The 24,873-nt window shown below is 40.7% G+C and overlaps 1 protein-coding gene across 4 annotated transcripts in view; it reads left to right on the top strand.

Moving 5' to 3' along the window:
* Astn2 (astrotactin 2) overlaps positions 1 to 24,873 on the top strand; it is a 955,818-nt gene that overhangs the window by 556,909 nt on the left and 374,036 nt on the right. For all 4 annotated transcript variants that reach the window (XM_021160105.1, XM_021160104.1, XM_029476272.1 and 1 more), the window contains one exon: positions 2,944 to 3,094. In XM_021160105.1, coding sequence (XP_021015764.1) covers positions 2,944 to 3,094 — 151 coding nt within the window. The remainder of the gene's footprint in view (positions 1 to 2,943; positions 3,095 to 24,873) is intronic.

Genomic DNA, 24,873 nt, shown 5'->3' with positions numbered 1-24,873 from the left:
TTTAAATTTTTAGGAAGACAGGTGTTGAATAAATTAAGTATATGTGATCTATACTGCTTGCCACCTCCAAAACTCCTAAGTAAAAGACACTTCTGGTTCCAAGCATGGGTTAACACTCAGACTGAACATACTGATACACGTTCTGTCACCCAGGCTGGACTCTCTTCATCTTCTTGATGTAAGCATTGGCAGCTGCCAGGCCTGAATCTTTAGTATCCGTTAGTCACAGAGTACTTCCTTGCCCAATGATACCCACTTGTTCTCTTCTGGTCAGCAATCCATTCAACAGCCAAAGGATGTGGGAATGCAAAGGCTCAGGTGCTTTGTTATCATCTGGGATGTCAATAAATGTCCTCTTGAGACCCTGAACTCAACATGGTATCAACTGATGCTTTACTGTGGGTCCTTTACCAAGTCTTGACTTGCTCTCTTTGTACAGATTCATCTCTCAAGGGAATTTCCCAATCATCCCTCTGGGTATAACTGTATTCCAAAATCTGTTTTTATAATGACTGACCTAAGGTTCAGTATTCAAATAATAAGAAGCAGGAAAACATGCAATAGAAAATATGAAAGTAGAATAAATAGGGTCAAATAGCAGTCAAAAAGGTTCTCTAGAGGAATATAGCTGATAGAATGAGTATAGGAATAAATATATTTATATGAATAAGCATATTGTCGTTGCTGTAAAGAGACACCATGACCAAGGCAACTTACAAGAACAACTTTTAATTGGGGCTGTCTTACAGGTTCAGAGGTTCAGTCCATTATCATCAAGGCAAGAACATGGCAGCATCCAGGCAGGCATGATGCAAGAGCTAGTGAACATTCTAACATCTTGTTTCAGTGGCAGCTAGGAGAGGACTGGCTTCCAAGGAGCTAAGATAAGGGTCTTAAAGCCCATGCTCACAATGACACACTTCTTCCAACAAGGCCACACCTACTCCAACAAGGCAATGTCTGTAAATAGTGCCACTCCCAGGGCCAATATATATATATATTGAGGGCCAAGAAAAGTACTTTAGATGCCCTTCTGGAAGTACAGAGGAGTTATTGAACAGAGGAATATATATATATATATATATATATATATATATATTCCATAAAATAGCAACAGAAACTTTTACCTATTTTGAATATATGGATATAAAGTATTTATTAAATATACATGGCATTTATTAATATGTTATTGATATTACATAATATATAATAGATGTGTATATATGGTACTTATTAAAGCAGCCTACAGCTTGTGGTCAGCTAATCCAAAAATGTCTATTAATGGAAAGTCTAAGCATCCAGTAGTGTTCAGTCCCCACACTGGCTGTCTCAGCAGGAATTTAGTATATGCCAGAATCCTAAAGAAGTAGACTGTAATGTTAGTGAGAGAATGGAATTGCCAGTGACAGCAAGAGGAAGCACACAAAGAGCAAGCATCCTTCTTCCCTGTCCTTTGTACAAGGTTTTAGTAGAAGGTGTTGTCTAGATTAAAGGTGGAGCTTCCCATCTCAAAAGGTATGCACTACAGGTATATCCTCTCACCTCAGAAAACCTGAAATAAAAGTGGGGCTTCCCACTTCAAATAATTGAATTGAGAAAACATCCCTACAGATGTACACAGCTGCTCACATAGTAGTTAATTCCAGAGGTAGCCCAAGTGATAACTAAAAAGAGCCATCACAAATAGGTATCCAGGGGAAAGATTTTGAAGAGCCTTGAGGGTCAAGAAAAGTACTTGAGATGCCCTTCTGGAAGTACAGAGGAGTTATTGAACAGAGGAATATCTAATTAGAGCTGGATTTACCAAGTTCACTGCCAATCATTATAATACTCAGACCAAAGAGAGAAAGATTAAAAAAAGAAAATGAGTTTAGAAATCCAACCTGAGAACTATAGGCTTGAATGGAAAAAGAGTGGGAAACATCATTGCTGGTCTGTCACCAGCTCTTTCTGTTCTTACATTTGCCTTTCCTTTCTGCCATTCTGGAATAAGCAACATCTCATGGCAGAAAACACTCCTGATTCCCACCTCCAGTGGGATACCCTTACCACTCACTGTATCTTTAAGACGCTTGTCTCACCTAGTGCAAGCATATTACCCTTTGAGAAGCTCTTTACTCATAAAATAGCAAGAGATACTTTCATTTATATTGCTCATATTATAGAATCCATCTTAGGGAATCCAACCATGTTTGTGGCAGGTCTGTAAGTAAGAGGAACCTCATTTGGAGAGAATTCTGTCACCTTCCCAACCATAGTTGTTGACAGATTTAACAATTTGAGCTTCATGACATGGCTTGAAAACAATCATTTCTGCTGTCCTAGGGCTAGAGCCTTGTGCTTCTAGTTAGATCTTGTATTTATAGCCTAGGCAATTTGGAGATAAATCCTTCAACATTTGTAGCCTCAATTTTATAAATCCAGATCAGAATAATAACATTTGAATCATACAGCTGCTGTACAGTTTTTGAGACCCCCTATAAACATGTGGTCAAAGAACAGAGTTTTGTGTAGATTAAATGTCCTGTGAGTGGGGCAACTAGTTGGAACTTGATACAAACTGCTACAATGTAAGCTAGTCCTTAGGTATTTTACAGTGTAAGTTCTTGATAATCCTTAGGAAAGAAAATTCAAATTTCTAAGACACAGCTGTTCTATTGGCAAAGTTGAAATCTCATAACCAGTCACCTTCCATAATAGTGGGACTAACTGAAATAATACATGAAGATGTAAATCTCGTTTTCCTTATAACAACAGGATGGAAGCACCATGCTCTCCACTGTTGCCTCCCTTTTATTTGCATTATTTTCCAGATTAAAAACAAAATGAATAATTATTTCTAATATGTTGGACTCATATTAATAAAAAGCAATAAAAACCAAACCAACCAAATGATTATACAGCTATTTCTGAGGTTTAACCATCCCCCTTTTTTTTTCCAAGGGAAGAAGCAATGTTGTCCACGTACTTTGAAACCATCAATGACCTGCTGTCCTCCTTTGGTCCAGTCCGTGACTGCTCAAGGAACAACGGGGGCTGTACCCGTAACTTCAAGTGTGTGTCTGACCGCCAGGTGGACTCCTCGGGATGTGTGGTGAGTGTTCTTTAGCCTAGGAGCTCTTCATACACTCAGGACCCTCTCTGCAAGGGGAAATGGATGGAAGTAAAACACCGCAAAGCAGCATCTCTCAACCTGGGCATTATGCCCTCCTTAGGGTCAAATGACTCTTTCATAAGGGTGTCCTAGACAATCAGAAAATACACACACACATATGTATATGTGTGTTTGTATAAATACACACATAATAGTAGCAAAATTATAAAATTATAATTATGAAGTAGGAACAAAAATAATTTTATGGTTGGGGAATCACCATAACATGAAAAAACTGTATCAAAGGGTCAGAACATTAGGAAGGTTGAGAATTGCTAGCTCAAACTTACTGCCTTTGTGTCCCTTCAAATATCAGGCTGCTCACCTCTTCTGTGAGGTGGGATCTTTAAACCCACCTCTTTAAATTTTTAGAAAAATAAATTGAGATAATATAACGTAAGTGTCCTTCATGGGATGCTCTGAATTCTAGAAGCTCATGGTGCTTTTGATATTAAAACACAACCTGACTTAGTTCCACGAACACAGTGCATGCAGAGGAGGTCAGTAAGATGGAAATAATACCCAGCATAGATTCTTTGGTATGGTTTAGATGATGTTGCAGTTGAGACTCAAAGTTGGTAATAGGCTTTTTTTTGGAAATTGGTTTTAGAAATGGCTTTTGGAAAGCATGCCTCTGTTGGTATTAAGAAAATTATGCAGATGGCTAAAGCAGGGGGTTGGTTTAAAAGAAGGAAATGTTTTCTTTCATGGGATTCCATTATCTGTTATAAAATAGGGATACAGGAGAAGTTAAGTGATGATACCTGTTACCTATGAAAATGCATTCCAAAATTGATGATTTTTTTTGGTAAGGATTGCCTAAGGTAGTTGTTTGATTTTTAAGTTTCTGAGCTACGATTATAGGTGGGGTTAGATCTCATGAACTTGAAGTTTTATAAAGTAAATGTGTGTGCACATATGCATAGGTGTGTGAATGTTGTTGAACTGGGGGAAGTTTAAACATATGCTTCAGAAGCAGTGGTACTGCCAGACAGGCTCAGCCCGGCATTCAGGTCTCTTCATTTGGCTCCTTTCCAACCGCTCCGTGCACATCATTCACCACTTGACTTCAGCCTACACTAGAGCCAAATGGACCTGATTAGATGCAGTTCTTTGAACGTGCTGCTTGTTTAGAGCTTCTTGCCCTTCAATTAGAGTCAATTTCTCTGTCAACCCTTGGAGCAAATAAGTGGACAGGCTTTCAGATCTTTGTCCTTTCAGACGACATCCCTTCTCCCACCCAGGAAGTGATAGAGATCTTCCTATTTTCTATACCTAACTTTCTTACATCACCTGGAATATTTTATAGCACAGACTGCTTGCACTAGGTTTGTCTCAACCAATAAGCTGAGTGACACCCCAGGAAATCTGTTGATTCAACTCAGTACACCAGCAATATTCATCATAGAACAGGAAGCATAGGGGGGTCAGAGGCAATGATAGGAGTCACTACTCTGGACTAAGTACTCCAGATGAGACTAAAAAGGAGAGAATACACAGATGACCCATCTCTATAACAGTGGAGAAATAACTGAAACTAGGACAGCATTAAAAGAAAATTTTAGAACTTTCTTTTTCTTGATCTAAACCTGGAGTTTAGAGCAAGAGATTAACAGGTCTTTAGAGGCAGGTGAAGAGTTTGGTCACTTCAGTTTCCAGGATTATAAGTGACAGGAAGTTGACACAGAGTAGGTGAGGCAAAGGGGCGGGGCGGGGGGGTGGGGGGACACACACATGGCCAAAGGCAATGCTCCTCATGGCTTCGGAGGCTCAAGCAACTGAATTAGAATCACTGTCCACTTTCTATCTCTGCTTTCTTCTGTGTCACGCCATTCTGTGACCTACTACAGCTTCTCTACCCTGAGTCCTGTGGACAAAAACAGCCCTTTCTTACTTGCTCTAATGACAGACTCTGGATTATCATATTGGGCAAACTTGATTCTCACCCATTGCCATTCACCAGTAAACCCTGTGATCAAGGAGCTTGCCAGACACATCTTCATGTGAGTCATGTAGAAGATTTCAACTAAGAGGCCTCTGCATTGGAAACATATTGCTCAGATAGGTACAGACATAGACAACCAAGGAAATCCAAGTCCCCCAAACTGGAAGACTTTTTCTGTGTGCTATGCACGCCTAGGTGTTAGAGGTCTGATTCTGAACATTGTAGCCAACTCTTCAGACTTCATGCTGGAAATTTGAGACCCAGTAAGGGAAAGGGAGATTTCCTCAGACTGCAGCCCTGATCAGTGGACAAACAATTCCAGAGGATTTTTCCAAATTTGTGTCTCCAGAGCATGATAATGGCTTCTCTAAAAAGATTGTCATCATTTCTCATTCCTCAAATACTTAAGCTTCTTCTTCTTCGTTAGAGTTGAGGTCCCTGAGCAATGACATTCAGAAGGCAGAAATGAGACTGAGGGCTCCGTGGTGTGCTGTACATGTCTAGGAGTGGGGTTTCTCTTTCCTCTCGTTAGCATAATCTGAAAAGAAGTAAGAGGAGAGCAAGAGAAATCCAATAGCCTGCGATGTTTTAGGGGATTTCTCTCTAGATTAAGAGGACACTTTTAAAACTCTTAGATACAATGCTTAGTAGCAAACTCTGCTGCATGAAATCAATAGGACAATAAGCCAGTAAAGGCTTCAATCTTGTTTAGTTTACATGCATCCCCTTCTAAAAAAAAGTTCATCTGGTATAAAAAAATAATCACACCTTACATTGTTTGTGTCTGTCTCTCTCTCTGTGTGTGTGTGTGTGTGTGTGTGTGTGTGTGAGTGTTCATATACGTTGAGTTGCACATTTATGTGCTTGTATGTAGATGCTAGAGGACACCCTCTACTATCTATCCTCAGGCTCTCTCACCTTTCCATTTTCTTTTGAGGTAGGATGTCTCACTGGCCTGAGCCTACAAGGCTAGGCTGGCATATCTGCATGTCTCTGACTCTACCACAACGCTGGGTTCACAAGCACATGAAAAGAGCTCAATCTCTCTCTCTTTCTCTCTCTCTCTCTCTCTCTCTCTCTCTCTCTCTCTCTCTCTCTCTTCACTCTCTGCCATCTGGGCTATCTCCCAAGCACCATTATACTTTCCATGTAAACAAACAAACAAAACAAGCAATCCCTCACAACAAAAGTACAGCATGGGCTCCCCTCATGGATGAATAAATGAGTCTATGAGGGAACACAGTATCTTCCTAAGGTTTTACCACCAGGTGGCAGGATAGAGGATGAAGACCACATCTTCCATGTCCTTCCTAGATCCTGTGTGAGAAGGATTTCAGTCATAACTTAATCTTTAACTAGCTGGTAATTAACTCTGACTTCTCAGTTTCTTAATACTTCCAAACAGAACAGTAGTTTTTAAATGCACAGACTTTTTTTTTTTCCCCTGCAGGATGAAAGAACACAGCAGAGGGATAGGAGATAGTTCAATGCCTTCTGTCCGATCAAGAGCATAGAGATCTGGTCCCCAGAAGCAACATAAATCCTGGGTTGGTATGTCAGCCTCCATGTAATTACAGCCTCGGAAGGCAGACAAATGAGATCCCTGGAGCAGACTGACAACTAAGACTAGCTAAATCATCACGCTCGGAATTTGACTAAGTGACCCTGCCTCAAAGAATAAGGTTCAAAAAGAAAACACCAGGGAAAGATTCTTGATTGGTCCCCTACATGCACATGCACCTACGTACATGTATCCTCACACATATGCAGACACAAATATGTATATGCACACATACTATATATTCAAATGCATGATAAAAAGGAAATTAAATAACCCAATAGACAATAATTTGGGATTTACAAAATATCATATCTCTATGAGACAATACTATATTAATAATGCTCATATATAGTGTATATGATATTGGGGCCAAACAAACTTATGAGCACCTGAATTGAGGAGAGTCCTCTATGATGTTTCTGAAAACTGAGTATCATTTTTTACCTCCTATATCTATTGGGAGTAGAAAATAAATTTTAGTCAATTCTGTATTTCTTTAACCTCCCTTTTTTCTAAGCATTCCTAGGGAGTCAAGATGATATGTGGTGTTGTGCCATTACCTCTGGTTGCTACCTGCTATTTGTTCTGTCCCCATACACCATTCTCTTAAATTTCTGGTACCTATTGGAACCTATATGTTATCACCTGATTCATAGGTATGTGATTTATGCTGCTATCTGCTGCTTGGCATTCTTCATCTCACTGTGAGGTCATATAAGACCATAGGGGTCTACCTATACAATAGCTTTTCCCTACCTAGCTAGTGCATAAGAAATATCCACTTGCTTTTATATGCCATCCTTATCAGAGCAAGACTATTCAAAGCTCTCTTATTTTATAGTTGCTATGAAGGCATTTGTAGTCCATGGTTTTCATAAAAGTGAGTTCAGTTGACCAGTCCCGCCATTGTTGAGAAAAATTCACACATACCACTAGTCCAGAAAGGCAAGAAAGCACAGATTCCCCGACTTTGCCTTCAAAGCCCTCAGACTCACCTGGTGAGTGTGTGTGTGTGTGTGTGTGTGTGTGTCCAGAGTTTGAGCACAAGCCTTGTTCCTGCTAAGTGAGAACTCCACCACTGAGAGATAATCCCCAAACAGAGCACTTGATTTTATAACAGTCCTCCATCCCCTTTATCCACTTATGTGATTAACCTGATAGGAACAGAGCATCAAGTCCCATTTCAGGAGAATTGCTAGCAATTACAAGGTTCTCTATTGACTTTCAACATTCTTTCCGAATTCAATGCCTGTACTTCTTCCCAGTGAAAAGAAGATGGCTTATATAATACAGCACAGCTCCTTTTCTTGCTTTCCTTTTTCCTTTGGCTCTGTGATGATGATGATGGTGATGATTGTTATCATTAGTAGTAATATTGCTATATTTGTAGTGCACTAACACATGATGACCTTGAATTGTGACTTGTGATTATCAGATGGGTAGAAAAATATATCAGCCTAACAATGAATATCCACTAATTGTTAAAATCAATGAGCATGCTATGTTATCTTAGTTTACACCAAAAATGGAGTTTGAATGTGGGATTAGCATAAGTGATGGATTGACCTCAGAGGTGGCTGTTCTCATGGATTGCCCAGCCAGACCCAATGCAACTTCATAGGAATCCTGAAATAAGCAAGAGGACCACTAGCCTATTAGACAGTAATATGAGTAATTTGTGTTGTTTTAAGTAACCAAGTTAGGGTACTAAGTAACAATACAAATATTAATATAGTCAGAAAATAGTATGGGGGTTAATGGAGTAGACAAGTTATACAGACAGTTTGTATCTTTTTTTATTATTATTATCATCAAGCATTTCTGGAGAATCCTTACATCTTGACTAGGCATGGAGGGAGTAATAATAAAGCACAGGAAGGGGAAGAGAGCCCAAAGTAGAAAGGTCACCAATATGCAAGCACTATCAACATGACAAAGTTGTGGATGCTAGCTATGTGTCTACTGGTTGTATGGCAGCTTTACAGAACACAGGAAACTAAAGCAAAGAAAACACCTAATCCTGCCATGGCCAAACCTTCTTTCACCATCTCTGAGAAGCCATTGCTCCTGAAATACTCATCTTCTTTTTGTCTTTGAGTTGTCTCTGTTTTCTCAGCATAGGGAAAACACCTTGGGACTGGCCCAATACCAGGCAATCGAAGTTTGTCTTCCTGATGTCACAAAATGTTAACTGGGATTACTATCCTCTATTTAGATAGAAATCACAAAGAGGCAAGGGAAAACTTTTTCTGTGTTGGCATCCCTGAGCTCCTAAGTCCTGAGGGCTTTCAAACCTCTGGGGCTTTAACTCTGAGACCTGAAAGGTAGAAATTTATGACTCCAAGCTTTTAAAGCTAGAGACTTATAGCTCTAGGCACTCAAGTCAGAGCAAGCTCTAAGTCTTTAATGCCAGCAGCTACTGACTCTGGGAATCAGGATCTTTATACTTATCAAGGGCTAGGGATAGAGCTCCTAAGTATGGATAAAATGACCCTCAGTTCTTAGCCCTTCTCAGCTCTCTGGAACTCTCCCAGTCACCTAGTTTTACTGTTTTCACTCTAATTTTTTTTCTAATTAGTATTTGAAGTTAACATGCAAAGTAATAGGTTCACTATGTCTTCATAACATTTTACCTTCATAGTCTTTATCTGTCCTTCACAGACTCCACAGCCTCTGCTGCCAACCATTCTCTGCGACTCTTCATTGACTTTTTAGCTGCCAAGTAAGCTGAAGGCAGAGGTCCAGAGGTCTATAGTCACTTTTCAGATACCTTCTAACTTCTGTTGCCATCTTCAGCCTCATTCTAGAAGCCTAGAATTTTGTCTGTTTTTAGTGTTATATATATCCAGCTTGTTCTCAACCCGTGCATGGTAAAGGCCACAAGTAGGTGAACAGAAATGAGGACATGACCACTCCTAGCTATGGATGATAGTAAGGGTTTTATTGTAGATATACGGGAAAGAACAGCCAGGGCATCTGGAAGGAATCAGACAGAATACAGCCAACAGAACACACTAGACCATGACAAGAGGGGAGATGAGAGGAAGAGAAGGGAAAGTAACAAGAGGTGTACCAGGCACTAAGGGCAGAAAATCAATTGGGGAAGCAAAAGAAGAACCAAGAGGCCAACAGACATATGGGAACCAAGAAAGCACATAGCCAAAATGGCTGATTTATATGGAGGAATCAGTAGCTGAGGGAAGGGAAGCAAAGAAGTGCTCGAGGTACTCAGGTACATTTGTCCCAAGTTTCTTTTAGATGTAACTTTAAGAAATAAGGGCTACTGAGAATATGTGTTGTAAGACTTAGGGGTTTTTTTTGTTTTTTTTTATATTGGATATTAGTCCCCTATCAGATTTAGGATTGGTAAAAATCCTTTCCCAATCTGTTGGTGGCCTTTTTTGTCTTATTGACAGTGACTTTTGCCTTACAGAAGCTTTGCAATTTTAGGAGCTAAGATGAAAGAGTGGATTACCCAGAGACTACCCACCCCACCCGGGGATCCATCCCATAATCAGCCACCAAACCCAAACACTATTGCATATGCCAGCAAGATTTTGCTGAAAGGACCCTGAAATAGCTGTCTCTTGTGAGGCTATACCAGTGCCTGACAAATACTGAAGTGGATGCTCACAGTCATCTATAGAATGGAACACAGTGCCCTCAATGGAGAAGCTAAAGAAAGCACTCAAGGAGCTGAAGGGGTCTGCAACCCTATAGGTGGAACAACAATATGAACTAACCAGTACCCCCAGAGCTTGTGTCTCTAGCTGCAGAAGATGGCCTAGTCAGCCATCATTGAGAAGAGAGAACCCTTGGTCTTGGAAATTTTATATGCCCAAGTACAGGGGAACACCAGGGCCAGGAAGTGGGAGTGGGTGGGTAGGGAAGCAGGGTGGAGGGAGGGTATAGGGAACTTTCAGGATAGCATGTGAAATGTAAATAAAGAAAGTATCTAATAAAAAAAAACCTTAGTTTTATTTTATGCACATATATGTGGGAGCCTAAAAGTGTGTAGGTGTACCATTTGCATACAGGTGCCTATGGAAGTTAAAAGAGGCCATCTGAACTCCTGAGGCTTGAGTTGTGCATGGTGGATGATGTTTTATGTGGGTGCTAGGAATAGAATCAGGGCCCCCCTTAACCAGTGAGCCATCTCCTTAGCTCCTGGCATAATCTTTGATTGGCTCCTTTTTGTTTGTTTGTTTGTTTGTTTGTTTGTTTGTTTGTTGGGATTGGTGTTTCTGCTCTGTGTGTGTGTGTGTGCGTGTGTGCGTGTGTGTGTGTGTGTGTGTGTATAGGGAGGGAGGGAGGGAGGGAGAGAGAGAGAGAGAGAGAGAGAGAGAGAGAGAGAGAGAGAGAGAGAGAGATACACTGGAGAAAAGGCTCTTAAACTAGCCTGCAAAGAGTAAAACAGAACTTTTTTATATAGACAAAAAGGACCATGGCCTGTTTCGGCATACTTTCTAGTGCATGAGAGGGACACAATCTTGTTTGTGTAAAGCTTCTATTTCTACCTGTCTAGTATGAGCTGTTACTTGAGTTTTGGACCTTTTCCATTCTGATTGGTATAAAGTAGAATCTCAGGCTTGTTTTGATTTGCATTTCCCTGATGACTAAGGATGTTGAACATTTCTTTAAGTGCATAGTAAAAATGGCCATCTTACCAAAAGCAATCAACAGATTCATTCCAATTCCCATCAAAACTCCAACACAGTATTTTTTTACAGACATTGAAAGAGCAATTCTCAACTTCATATGGAAAACAAAAATCCCAAGATAGCTAAAACAATTCTGAATAAGAAAAGAATGTCTGGAGGAATCACAATCACTGGCCTCAAGCTATACTACAGAGCAGTAGTATAAAAGCCATGTGGTATTGGTCCAGAAACAGACAAGTTGATCAATGAGATAGAACCTAAGACCCAGACATAAACCCATAAACTCATGAACACTTGATTTTGTCAAAGAAGTCAAAACAATATGATAGAAAAAAAGAAAGCATCATCAACATAAGGATATCTGCAACTGGATGACTCACTGTAGAAGAATATAAACTGATCCATATTTATCACCCTGCACAAAGCTCAAGTCCAAGTGGATCAAGGACCTCTGCATAAAACTAGATACATGGAATCTAATAGAAGAGAAAGCGGAAATAGCCTTGAATGCATTGGCACAGGAGAAAATTTCCTGCACAGAACACCAATGACTCAGGCTCTAAGATCAACAATTGACAAATGGGACCTCATAAAACTGAAAAGCTTCTGTGAGACAAAGGACACTGTCAGTAAGATAACATGGCAGTCAACAGATTGGGAAGAATCTTAACCAACTCTGCATTCGACAAAAGACAAATGAACAAAATATATAAAGAACTCAAGAAGTTAGACTCCAAAACATCAAATAACCCAATTAAAAAATGAGTATGGGGAAAGACAGGAAAGAGGGCCAGAAAGCTAGGAGAGTGAATGTAAATCTATAGTTTCTGGTGATGAGATAGGGGCAATCTCTAGGAAGTCCCGGGGACCTGGGATGATGGAGGCTCCCAGGAGTCAATGTGTGTGACCTTATGTGGAATGCTTAACAGTGGGCATATAGAACTTGAAGAGATGACCTCCAGCAGCAAGTCAGTGGAGGGATGGGAACACCAGCCCACATATAAGACTTTCAACCCAAAATTGGTGCTTTATGAAAGAAATAGAGGAACAATGATGGAGTAAACACTGAAGAAATTTCTGACCAATGACCAACTCAACTGGGGACCCATTGCATGGGTCAGCACCAATCCCTGACACTATTAGCAATGCTATGTTCTACTTGTAGACAGAAGCCTAGCATAGCTGTCCTCTGAGAGGCTCTACCTAGGAACTGACTGAGACAGTTGCAGATACCTACAGGCAAACATTGCACAAAAGTTGGGGACCCCTATGGGGAAGGATTGAAGGCCCTGAAGGCAACAGCAATGCCAGAGGAAGACCAATAGTGTCACCTAACCTGGACCACTGGGAGCCCCCAGAGACTGAACAACCAACCAAAGAGCATTACAGGGACTGGTCAGAGGTCCCTGGCATATATGCAGCAGATATTGTCTGGCATCAGTAGGATAGGATGCATCAAATCCTGCAGATATTCGATGCATCAGAGGTAGAGGGATACCTGAGGAGGGGTACATTCTCAGTGGCAAGGGGGAGAGGAGATAAGGGGAGAAACTCTGTGAGGGTAGATGGGGATCGGTACAGCATTTGGGATGTAAATACATAAGTAAAGAAAATAAAAACAAACAGCAGATTTTGTGACCATTTCACCTCTTGACATACAGTAAAAGGACTTGTCTTGACATTGAAGACAAGGACTACTGGCAAGGGAAAGTCAAACTGTAGAGTTTGTCTAAACCAAGCCACCGTCTACCTCGAACATGTGAAGAAGAAAACACAGACTCTGTAACTCCTTTCGTGGGTATTTTGTTCCCTATTCTAAGTTTGGAGCTAAGACGAAAGGATGGACTATCCAGAGACTACCCCACCCGGGAATCCATCCCATAATCAGCCACCAAACCCAGACACTATTGCATGATGCCAGAAAGATTTTGCTGAAGGGACCCTGTTTTAGCTGTCTCGTATGAGGCTATGCCATTGCCTGGCAAATACAGAAGTGGATGCTCACAGTCATCTATAAGATGGAACACAGGGCCCCGAATGTAGAAGCTAGAGAAAGCACCCAAGGAGCTGAAGGGGTCTGCAACCCTATAGGTGGGACAACAATATGAACTAACCAGTGTCCCCAGAGCTCGTATCTCTAGCTGCATGTGTAGCACTAGATGGCCTAGTCAGCCATCACTGGGAAGAGAGGCCCCTTGGTACTGCAAACTTTATATGCCCCAGTACAGGGGAATGCCAGGGCCAAGAAGCAGGAGTGGGTGGGTAGGGGAGCAGGGTGGAGGGAGGGTATAGGGAACTTTTGGGATAGCATTTTAAATTTATATAAAGAAAATATCTAATAAAAAACAAATAAATGAAAAAAAAAAGAAAACAAAGACTCAAAATGATAAAAAAAAAGTTATTCAAATTCAGGCAAAGAGGCAGAAAGAGAGTTTAGATGAAATTTCAAGACTCCTTCCAGCCAGTTGTATCTTCCAGTATTAATGCTCTTTATTAGTCAAGACTTGTGAATTGCTGTAACCAATAACCCAGTAAAAACACTTGACGAAGGAAGATTCACTTGGAGTAAGATCTCAGAAGATTCATTTTATCATTGCAGAACAGAGCAGTTTGCAACACAACTACTAAGAAACAGAATTAAAAAAAAAAGATATAGAAAGACTCCATGGCAATTTATAGTACATATAGACAGTGACCTATTTCGTCGATCTAAATCCTACCTCCTGTCTTTCCTCACCTCTCAATAATGCTATCATATTAAGAATCAACCAAAAGATTAATCAATTGATTAGGTGAGAGTCCTCTTGATCCAGTGGTCTCTGGAAATGATCTCACAGACAAGTGTGCTCCACTAATCTCCTAAACATTTATTAATCCAATCAAGTTGACAGTTGAGATTAAATAGCAAAGTCTGCCTCTCAGCAGCTTGACACTTACACATATTATCCCCCTAAGCCTTAATGGTCCACCTCTGCCCTCCCAAAAGGCTAATATCAATCTCAGAATACAGAAAGCATTCAGTCCACCTTGTGAGTCCCAGTAATCTTCACAGTTTCAATAGATTTCAAACATCCAAAATCAAAACCTCCTCTAAGATGCAAGGCAAATTTTACCCATAAGTTTCTGTAGAAATCGAGAAGAAAATTACACTCTTTCAACCTTCAATGATGGCACAGAGCAAATATGCCTTTACCAAAAGGGAGAAGGAGGATATGGGAAAGGGTGTGACACAGAAGCAAAAGTGAATTTCAGAAGGGCAAGCAACACATGCTGTGGCTCTGTGTCTTGAGTCTCCGGTGATTTTTATATTGATGTGCACTCTGACAAGCTTTGAATGCCCCGCTCCAGTGGCTTGGACATTTGCACACACAACCACTATTTCAGTCTGGCTTCACCTGTTGTCTCCATTTTTTTTTTTTTTTTGAAAGACATTCTATTTTCCTGGCACCTCTAACTCCTGGGATTCTCTGCTTAAACCTCACAGCCCTCTCAAGCATTCAATCCAGGGAATCTGACCTTTTGTATATGACCCAGGTCTTTCTTTGACATCTTTAGGGAAAGTTCCAGGACAATGTAATGATGATATTCTGAAGTCCAGCAAAACCAGCAGCAAGTCGATAATGCCATGATTTGCTGCTAACTCCAGTGACTACTGAGTTCCAAGTGGCTATAACTGAGAAACCTCTTTTCTAGTTGGTTATGCATAAGCAAAGTACCCCCTTCCACTCTCTCTTCTCAAGGGGAAGTTTTTCAAATGGGATGGTGGTCTCATTTCTTAGTCTACAGTGGGTATGGCTTGACCACTTCCAGAGCTGCCTTCAGTGAAAAGTTCTTACTATCTCAGTGCTGTAAATCTGGCCAACAACAGACATGCCACAGCCAGAATGATATGTTGTGTCCAATGTTTCTATATGAAATCAGTCTATCACTTTAAGTTCAGCATCATACAGTGTTTCAAGACAGGAACAACAACAAAAAAAAAAACCAAACAAACATAGTAGTTAGTACCTGTAGAGGCCAAAAGAGGGTGTCAGAACCTGTAATGGAGAGTTGTATGTAACTATGTGGGATTCTAGAAATCAAACCTGGGTCGTCCGTTAGAGCAAGCATCTCTACATTCCTTCCTGAGCATTTCTCATCACATTCAAGTGAGAACTGCAATTAACTGTCATATCTCACTGTTGGCACTCCATCAGATCAAGTATTTTCTCCACAGCATACCTGAATTCAGCATTATAAATGGAAGAGGAGATATACAAAACCAAGAAACTCACTTTATTTAAACTGTTTTGGAAAACAGTGTAGCGTTCAGCAGGGCAGTGATGCTGCTTTCAACAAGTCTCTTTATTTCTTGGTATAAGAATACTTCCTCATAAGGGGGCTGGAGAGGTGGCTCAATGGTTAAGAGTGGCTCTTCCAGAGGTTCTGAGTTCAATTTCCACAACTACCTGGATGCAATGGCCTCTTCTGGTGGGTCTGAAGACAGCAACAATGTACTCACATATATTTAATGAACAAATCTTTTGTAAAGAAGGAGGAGGAGGAGGAGGAACAGGAGCAGGATGAGGAGGAGGAGCAGGAGGAGGAGGAGCAGGAGGAGGAGCAGGAGGAGGAGGAGCAGAGGGAGGAGGAGAGAAGAAGAGGAAGAGGAAGAGGAAGAGGAAGAAGAAGAAGAAGAAGAAGAAGAAGAAGAAGAAGAAGAAGAAGAAGAAGAAGAAGAAGAAGAAGAAGAAGAAGAAGAGACAGTTGATTGGGGAAATGGCTTGTACTTACTCTGTGATAACCTATTTGTGTTCTTGGCAGTCAGTTAAGATTTTATTCAAGATAAACACCATTGTGTCCATTTTTCCAAAGCAGAAATGTTAGTGATGTGTAAGCAACCATCCATGCAGTGGCTGCAGGTAGCTGAGGCTCTAAGCTCTTTGCCTGTCTTAACCAACTTCATTCTCACAGTGATCATCTGAGCTAATTATTATTCACACCTTCACTCTCCATGTGAAAATAAAGGAACTTTTCTTTTAGGAAACGTGTCTGTGAAGAGTGGAGTAGGAAGGAAGATGAACAGGGCAGCAACAGAGCATACATTTGTGTAATTGAATGATCCTGTGGAATGACAGTATCTTCTGGAGGCATTTTTTTGCCACCATTTCTCAGCCCTGTCTCTGCATGTCAGCCCCATTTCAACTTACTTCCACACTCTCCATCCCTTACAAAGCGCCAGTCACATTTTACCTTCATCTTTCCCATTTCTTTTTTCTGTTTCTATTTTGACCCTCTGGCCTCCAAGATAGCAGGAAAGACCAGAGGAGCCATGATTACCCAGAGAGATTGAGAAGCCAACAAGATGCTGTCCATTTAATGTCAAGATGAGTAAGAAGAATGTTCACTTGTTATGTGCCGTGTGATACTGGTCAGAAGGAAGCAAATGCTGGAATCTTGTTCAATAAGGCAAAGAAAGTAGCTCTTCTCCATTCCACTCATCATTTCCCACTTTTAATGACTCAATTGGGCTGTAATTAAAGAGGAAAAACTTAAGAGGGCAAGAAAGGCAAGCAGGGGGAATCAGCAGAGTGAGAAATTGCTTTGGAGCACAGCCCAGGCATAGCTGACCATCCTATCCGAATGTGCCTCTAGCCCTCCTGGGCAAATAGAACAGTGGAGCTGAGCTGCAGTGGGAGCTGGACCCTGGACAGTGGTCTCCCCTTCCCAGAAGTGGGCTCTGATAGTTTAGCTCTTCCCTATACAGCTTTCCAACAAGAGTGATGAATTCAGAGCACAGTCAGGAGGGCCTTGCCAACATCTAAAAATGGGAGGAATGATGCTTGCCACATTTTTCTTTTTGAAAATTGTTAGAAAGATGCAAAGTCAGGAGGAAGGCATCTTTATGGGAACTATTTCAAACTTCTAGTTAGAGTGTCCTCATCAGACTGTGTGTGTGTCTAACAGGTCCAAAAGTAGAGGATTCTGCACATGTCCCTTTACTACGCTGATGTTAATGTCATTAATAAGTAAATGAATAGATTCTGTGACTAATATCAGTCCTTGATTGCTGTTGGTACTCATAAAAAATGTTTAAGTGCTGATGCTATGTCAGGCTCTGGAATAAGTGCTTAAAACGTACCACATTGTAAGCATTACTATGGTCTTTTTCAAATCAAAGGCTAATATCGCTCATATGATATGAATAAGTCACAGAAAGCACAGCATACTTGCCCAGATCCAACTTTAATGATAAATGCAGAGCCAAAATTCAAATGTACGTTTTTCAAACTCCAAAGCATGGTCTGTTAATGCATCAGAAAGCAGCTTCCAGTGGCTGAAGAGGAATCCCCAAAGATGTAGCAAATGCCTTTCATGTCAGAAAGCATCTCTTACACTCTCAAAAACCAAGATACAGCCTTCTTCTTCTATAGTCAAGAGAAGTGGGTGTTTGGAGAACTTAGTCTGTATGGAAATTGAAACTGCCCTGTTTTTGCTGCTTCAGTACAAGGCTCAAACTTTGGAATAGCTCTCTGATCAGGACTTGTCCATTTGAATAGCTAGCTCCTTTTTAAGTTTTCAACTGAACCTTCTTCACTTCAAACCATGCAGGAAAGGGTGGAAGGGGTGGGGCAGAGTGGCATTCCTGAGATTTTAATGTGTGCCATTCTCATAAAACCTATGCAGCCTTTTATAACATTAAATACTTTATTCTTCCTGTGACATTTGAAGGCTTGTCTGTTTCAATCCCTCCTCCCCCATCCCAAGCACCCTGCACCATTTCACTTCTCTCAAACCTGCTCTGTCTGAGTCTGGTGGTATTTCTGGAGATCAAGGCTTATTGTATGGATGTCATCATCCCTTAAAATCAGAGAAGAGATGCTTCTGATCCAAAGTGATGGGGTTTACCCTTTGTTTCCTGGAAAAAATATCTGGGAAAAACACTGGGACTGGAGGCAGGAGGTGGAAAATGGAGTAATGATTGTGCACCTGGTGACAGTAAGAGTTATGTAAGTTGCTTTAGGAAGGTGGCCAGTGTACTGCTAAAATTTCTCTTGGCTTTAGCATCCATGACCTTAAGATAAATCTTCTCCAGGGGCAGTGGCTCTGGTGAAAGGACTGAGAACTAAGGACAGGATAGAGAGTGGAGCTTCACTCATCGGTTGGAATGAAAACTACCTATCGGGGAATCTCCATTTTACTTCGTTGTTTTAGGCATCATTAGACTAGCCAGTTAGGCTCTAACTGTGTATTTTTTTGAGTCCACTTCAGCCCCTTTATTTCTCCTTTGGAACGGGACCTGTACAGAATGTATAAATGTCCCTATACTTTCAAGAAGTCAGTCTAGTATTGAAAATTCTGCCTTCTGAGAAACTTGAGCTAAAATCTTGCTCTGTCACGTGATATTGGGGCAAATTACTTAGTACTTCTGAATCTCAGTTTTTGGTTGAGTAAAACAGGGATCTTACCTAGGTAAGTTAGTCTTAGGAATGACTGAGATACTGCATTCATATAACCAGCACCTGGATCTAAGCATTCAGGAAATACAGTTACTATTATCATGATCCATGTCCTGCAGGGATGATCATGGTGTTGGTGTCAGCGGGGGTGGGTGTGGTGATGATGGTGATAACTAAGATGGTTTAAGTACTTGCTATTCTCCAGCCACCTGAGGCAAAACAAGAAAGTTGACCTTGCTTAAGTCTTTGCTATTATTAGGATGTAGAGCATGGAAATTTATGTCCATCAGGCTAATATGAGAACTTGTCCTTAACCAGGGGAAATTCCTCATGAATATCATTTGTAATCATTACTTAATATTCCATGGAAGGGAAGATATCATAGATGGCACTGACTTTCTTAGGCATTTTGTCTCCAATTTTGAAGCCACATCATTCTCACCACCTTTGACATGGGCTGTTCCTGTGAAATGAATCGTTTCTGTAGAATAGCTCCTCCATCATGTTTAAGGAGAAGGAGTCACATAGCTGTATTATTCTCCCTAAAGCAGCAGTGCTACGGTACTGCTAGTGTTCACACTTCCTGGTTTAGGTTCTTCCTCCTTTTCTACCTTCATATTGTAGTTCAAGGGCAGGCTAGGGTGTTTGACCAAATAGGCCCTTAAGTAAGGGAGTGATAAAAGCAAAGTAGAACTTTAGGGAGTGCAGCTCAGTGAAGTGTGCAAGATACCCATGAAAGGCGGCCAAATGCAGGGGTGTACAGAGTCAATGAGGCAGTGAGCCTTCTTCTCCTGGAGATTGTGAGGTTGTCATTGTCACAAGCCATGGATGTGCAGCTTGGTGGATATGCCCAGCACCTGCAAAGCCTGCCTCTCAGAATAGAGGATGCTGGTAATTGGATGGATGCATTTTGCTTGGCTCTGAGGTAAAAAACTAGAATAACCACATTCATCTTAATTGTAATAGTAAAGATTTTATATTTGTGGAGTATTTTTCCCATCTGGTGTTCCATTTTCTTGTATTTTAGGGGGATTTTTGTTGGTTTTAACATAGTTTATGCTCATTGTAAAATTAAATGCTTTCAGACATTACTTAGATTTATAAAAAAAAAAATCTCAGGGTCTTTTTTTTTTCTACAACTCTCCCACTTAAGAGATACCTATGCCACAGTTACTTAACATAGAGATTTTTCTATACGTGTCTTTGATATTCATATGCAAATAAAAATAGAAGTTTACATATTCAAGTTTAAGAATAGAAGGAAAATGGATTGCTCAGTGGTTACTAACACTGACTAAACTTCCAGAGGACTGGGGTTTGACTCCCAGAGCAATGCGTGTCAGCATACCATCTGTAAACACCAGTTACAGGGGATCCAATGTGTTTATATGGCCTCTGCAAATACTAGGCACAAACATGATCTGCAGACATACAGCCAGAAACATGGTACATAGACATGCATATAAGCAAGGCAACATATGCATAAAATAAAAAACACTTGCATTTTCTTTTTTAAAAAATGGAAGGATAAAGTGAATTCAGGTGTGATTTTTTTTTTTGAATTAGCTTCCATGTCAGAACTACATATCCCCATCTGTATTTTTAAGGAGCAGCATCCCCTATCTCCTTCTCCTGAAGGACAACAAGCTCTACAGCTTGATAGCCATATGTAATTGTTTTCCTGGTGCCAGAAATAAAAATGCATGACTAGAGGCATTGCTCAGTTGTGGAATCCCTGAACCCAGTCTTAGATAGATAGATAGATAGTTAGATAGATAGATAGATAGATAGATAGATAGATAGATAGATAGATAGATAGACAGACAGATAGATAGATAGACAGACAGATAGACAGACAGACAGACAGACAGACAGACAGACAGACAGACAGACAGAGGGATGGATAAGATTGAGTACAAAGAATGCAATAGCTATAGTTACATGTAACTGATATGACCCAAGTTTCAATCTGAGACTCTATCTGGATAGCATTCTTCTTTTATGCCTCTCAGAAATTCGTTTATATTTTATCATGAGTTCAGGGGGAAAGTATATGGGGACTGATACCACTAAAACCAACAACAACATTACTCTTAGTATTAATTATATAAAGACTTAAAATTATTATGTCTTATAATCTGCAGCTTCTCCCTGACTTGCTTCAAAAGCTTAGCATGACAAAGACTTGGATGCATATGTAATCTCTTATTGCGCGCCGCTTTTGTTCCCCTGGTAAGAACACGCTCAGGGCAACCGGAATCTTCTGCAGCACAAGCTTTATTGCTTACCCCATCAGGAGCCAGTGGAGAAGAGAGCCAGAGAGAGAGAGATGGCAGAGCCCCCTCCCTTTTATGGAGGACTGTCCTCCGCCTCGGACGTGTCACTCCCTGATTGGCTGCAGCCCATCAGCCAGAGTTGTCGTCACGGGAAAGGCAGAGCACATGGCGTGGAAAGCTACCCCGGCACATGCGCAGCTTGCTTGTTTACTACTTAGAACACGGGTGTCAGTGCCATCAGCGCCATCTTGTAATGGCAAATGTGAAGGCGGCTCCTTACAATCTCTGTCACTGGAATACTGTGTGGCATGGAACAAACTGCCAAAGTGTTTTGCCTGTAAACTAGTCAGGACCACTATAGTTCATGATGTTGTAGGGTAATGTGAACATCAGGCAGGCTTATACCTCCCAAAGTCAGTTCCTTTATGGAAAGTAAGAACATGACAAAGATGGATACATGGTAACCATTTCTGAATTCCTTGGTCTTTAAAAACTATTAACAAACCAGATGTTGTGATGTGCACCTTAAACAACTTGTTTAGATACAAGGTTGTGCTAAGTAGTCCAGGATGGATGCCAGACTGGTCCCAAATTTACCATTCTCTTAGCTCTTTGTCGCCAGAGTGCTGGGATTGCAGCACTCTGTGTGATGTTATGCCTTGTTTGCTAAAAACTTATCCTTTTAAAGGATGATGAAAGAATGGTAGGCTCAGGGGAGAATATTTAAAATGTTCAGAGGGGAAATAACAGCACACCCTTTGTCATGTCCTCCAGGAATTATCTTTAACAATTTAATGTTTTCCCTTAGTTTTTCTTATATATATTTAGATAATTTACTGTGAGATATACAAGCTGTAGAAAAATGGATGAAGCATCCTTTACAGTTTTATCAATACTAATTAAGGAAAATGCTCAAACCACCTCCCAAGTCAAGGAGGAGAATATTGCCTGTATCTGAGAAACCATGGTCCTCTTTCACTTCCCATTTTACTCCTTTCTCTTATCTAAAAGCAAGAATGGATTTAACTTGTATACTAGATGTGATCCTGTATTTTTATCAGAATTTCAACATTGAGAGGACATTACCATAGCACTTTTCATTTTAGTTTAGGCTTATGTTGGTAAAATCTTCAACATAAAGCACATCTCACCAAGCAAAATTTAAAAAAAAAAAAAAGATTTTACTTGTATCCAAAGAAAAATAAATGGTCACACATCTACTCTATGGTTTTATTCACACTTTAAAGCTCTATAGTCAGAACCTAAGTATTTCCTATGTGTGAGAAGAAGTTCTGATTTCTTCAATTAGAGGGATGAACCACATTCTGACCTTCAAAGAGCTCGTATTTGTTTGCATAGTCAATAAGCAATGCTCTGGGTGCTATCCTGAGTTAATAATTGGATACTTTGCAAACCCAAGAATCCCCTGTGATGCAGGCTCCTCCTGGGCCACTGCTTCTCTCCTCTCAATCTTTGCCACATACATAAGCATATTTCTTTCCTAGATTGAAACAAAAAGGCTTTTTCTGAGACCCCCTTTTAAAAATGCTACATCCTGAGTTTGTCCTTGGTGGAGGGAGGACTTTCTTTTAAGCAGGAAATAAAATAGGGAGAAAGAAAAAGTTCCTTTAGCCAATTTTAAGTGTGACCTTAGATGTTTGAATCCAAGCATTTGCAAAATTGGGTTGCCCTCCCCCTCTGGAATGTGGAACTAAGCACTTTGCTTATCTTATGTAAGGATGTGGGGAATGGTTTTTCAATTCAACGACTTCAAACGCTGTTAGCGAAGGCTGCTCTGCACATATTGTTGTGGTTTGAGACCTTGGTTCCAACCTACGCAGGACTACTGCTGCAGCTGTTGACTTCAGACAATGATGGATTCGGTCTCACATGTTAAACTACTCACTCTGGGTTGCTGGAAGTGCTGAGTGGCGCACTCAAGCCTGTATTTCTGTCCTTCCAATAGTACCAAGAAGAAAAAAATGAGGCAGATTGGGAGGCAGGCCCTGGAATAAAGATCTTAGGACCTGGCCTGGAGCCAACTTGACAAATATCTTTTCATGGATATCAGAATAAACACTTGATTCTCATTGCCTATGAGTCACCTTCTTCTACCCATTTCAGTTCCTGGAATGCAGGAATGGTGATTCGCTTCTTTTCTGATATATATATATATATATATATATATATATTGGATTTATATCTGTATGGCATCTGTCTCCATTTAGTGATGAGACTTTTTTCTTCCCTTTTTTAAAAATTTCTCTCTGCGACAAAAAAAATAAAATATGCAAAGCATCCAAAATTACACTCAACATAAGCTGAATAAATATATACCCACAGAAGCATATGTTCAATGGCTGCCACTCTATGCTTTTCAGAGCCAACTAGCTTATAAAATCGTTTCTCACTCAGAGTCTGGGCGATCAATGAGAAGGTACAGTGTGAGGACACAGCCTTGAGCTGCAAATTGAGTTTTTAGTTACAAAAGATGGAGACGGGAAATGAGCCAGTAAAACGTGGCAGGCCTAAAATGGTTCATCTCTGCAACTTTAATGAGGGCCTGGTCTGACCCCTGATTAAGCAGCTCATAGCTAGGCACCATAGTAAGAGGGAAGATCTTTGCAGTCAAATTGTATGGGTTCAAATCTTGCTTCTGCTCCTTGACTTTATAAAATTAGAGAAGCTGCTTTCAACTTGAATCCCAGTGTATAAAAAAGAAATCCTGCTAGTATTCCTTGGTGACATTGTGTACCGACACAATACCTATCTACTCTCTTCTAGTCTTCAAAGTAGTTCTCCCTCCATTTCAGTGTTTGTATATAAACCTTGAGACATATTCTTTTACAGCTTGAATTCCCTGCTAGGTAGCCAAGCATGACCTTTTACTTCTGCTCCTCCTGTTTATAACTCTGAAGTGTTGAGACTACAGATACATACCACCATGCCTGATTTATATGGTACTGGAATCAAACTCATGACCTTCTGTATGCTAGATAAACATGTCTCTGGACAGCTACATTTGCCCCTCCCACACCCTGCTTTTCTTTGAGAACTCACCATCCTCCTACTTGAACTCACCATCCTGCTGCCTTGGTTTCTCAAGTAGTAGGATTACAGGTGTGTACAATGATGCCTGGCCAAAGTGTCTGTGGCTAGGTCGATATGTTGACAAGTTTTTCCTAGCATCATCAGGGTGGGACTGAGTAGAGGAAAGATCTATTTATGACTAGAAGATTTGGACTTTTAGTCCAGCTCCAAACCTCCAAACAGGACAGAGGGACTGAAAGCAAGTTGATCTCCAGTGACCAGTAATTCAGCTCTGATAATGACATAAGCACTTCTGGGAGTTTCTGAAAACATAGAGCTTCTTGTAGACTGAGGTAGCCTGAGGAAATTGGATGCTCTATATGTTCTCTGACATACCTTTCCTTATATGTCTCTTCTGGTGTCTTGTAAGTATATCCTATGTAATAAACCAGTCCCCATGGTTCTTATGAGTTATCCAGTTGATGAATCAAACCTGAGAAAAGTTATGGGAATCCCCACTTATAGCTAGCTGGTGATAAATGTGGGTGGAGCCATCATGGGTTGACATCTGAGGAGAGGCCAGCTTTGTCTTGCAAACCTCAACCTGCCAGGTCCAGTGAAGTCCCCAGTAGAGTGTGGCAGAACTGGATGGAACAAGAGGACACCCAGTTGGAGTTCCTTCAAGAAGCCACCACAAGATCAGTTGCTGATGGAGAGAAATCCAGTGATACCAGATTGCTGAGAGAAATCCAGTGATACCAGATTGCTGAGAGAAATCCAGTGATACCAGATTGCTGAGAGAAATCC

Source organism: Mus caroli, chromosome 4, assembly GCF_900094665.2.
Source record: "Mus caroli chromosome 4, CAROLI_EIJ_v1.1, whole genome shotgun sequence".
Taxonomy (NCBI): Eukaryota; Metazoa; Chordata; class Mammalia; order Rodentia; family Muridae; genus Mus; species Mus caroli.
This window is presented reverse-complemented; position numbering and strand designations above follow the sequence as displayed.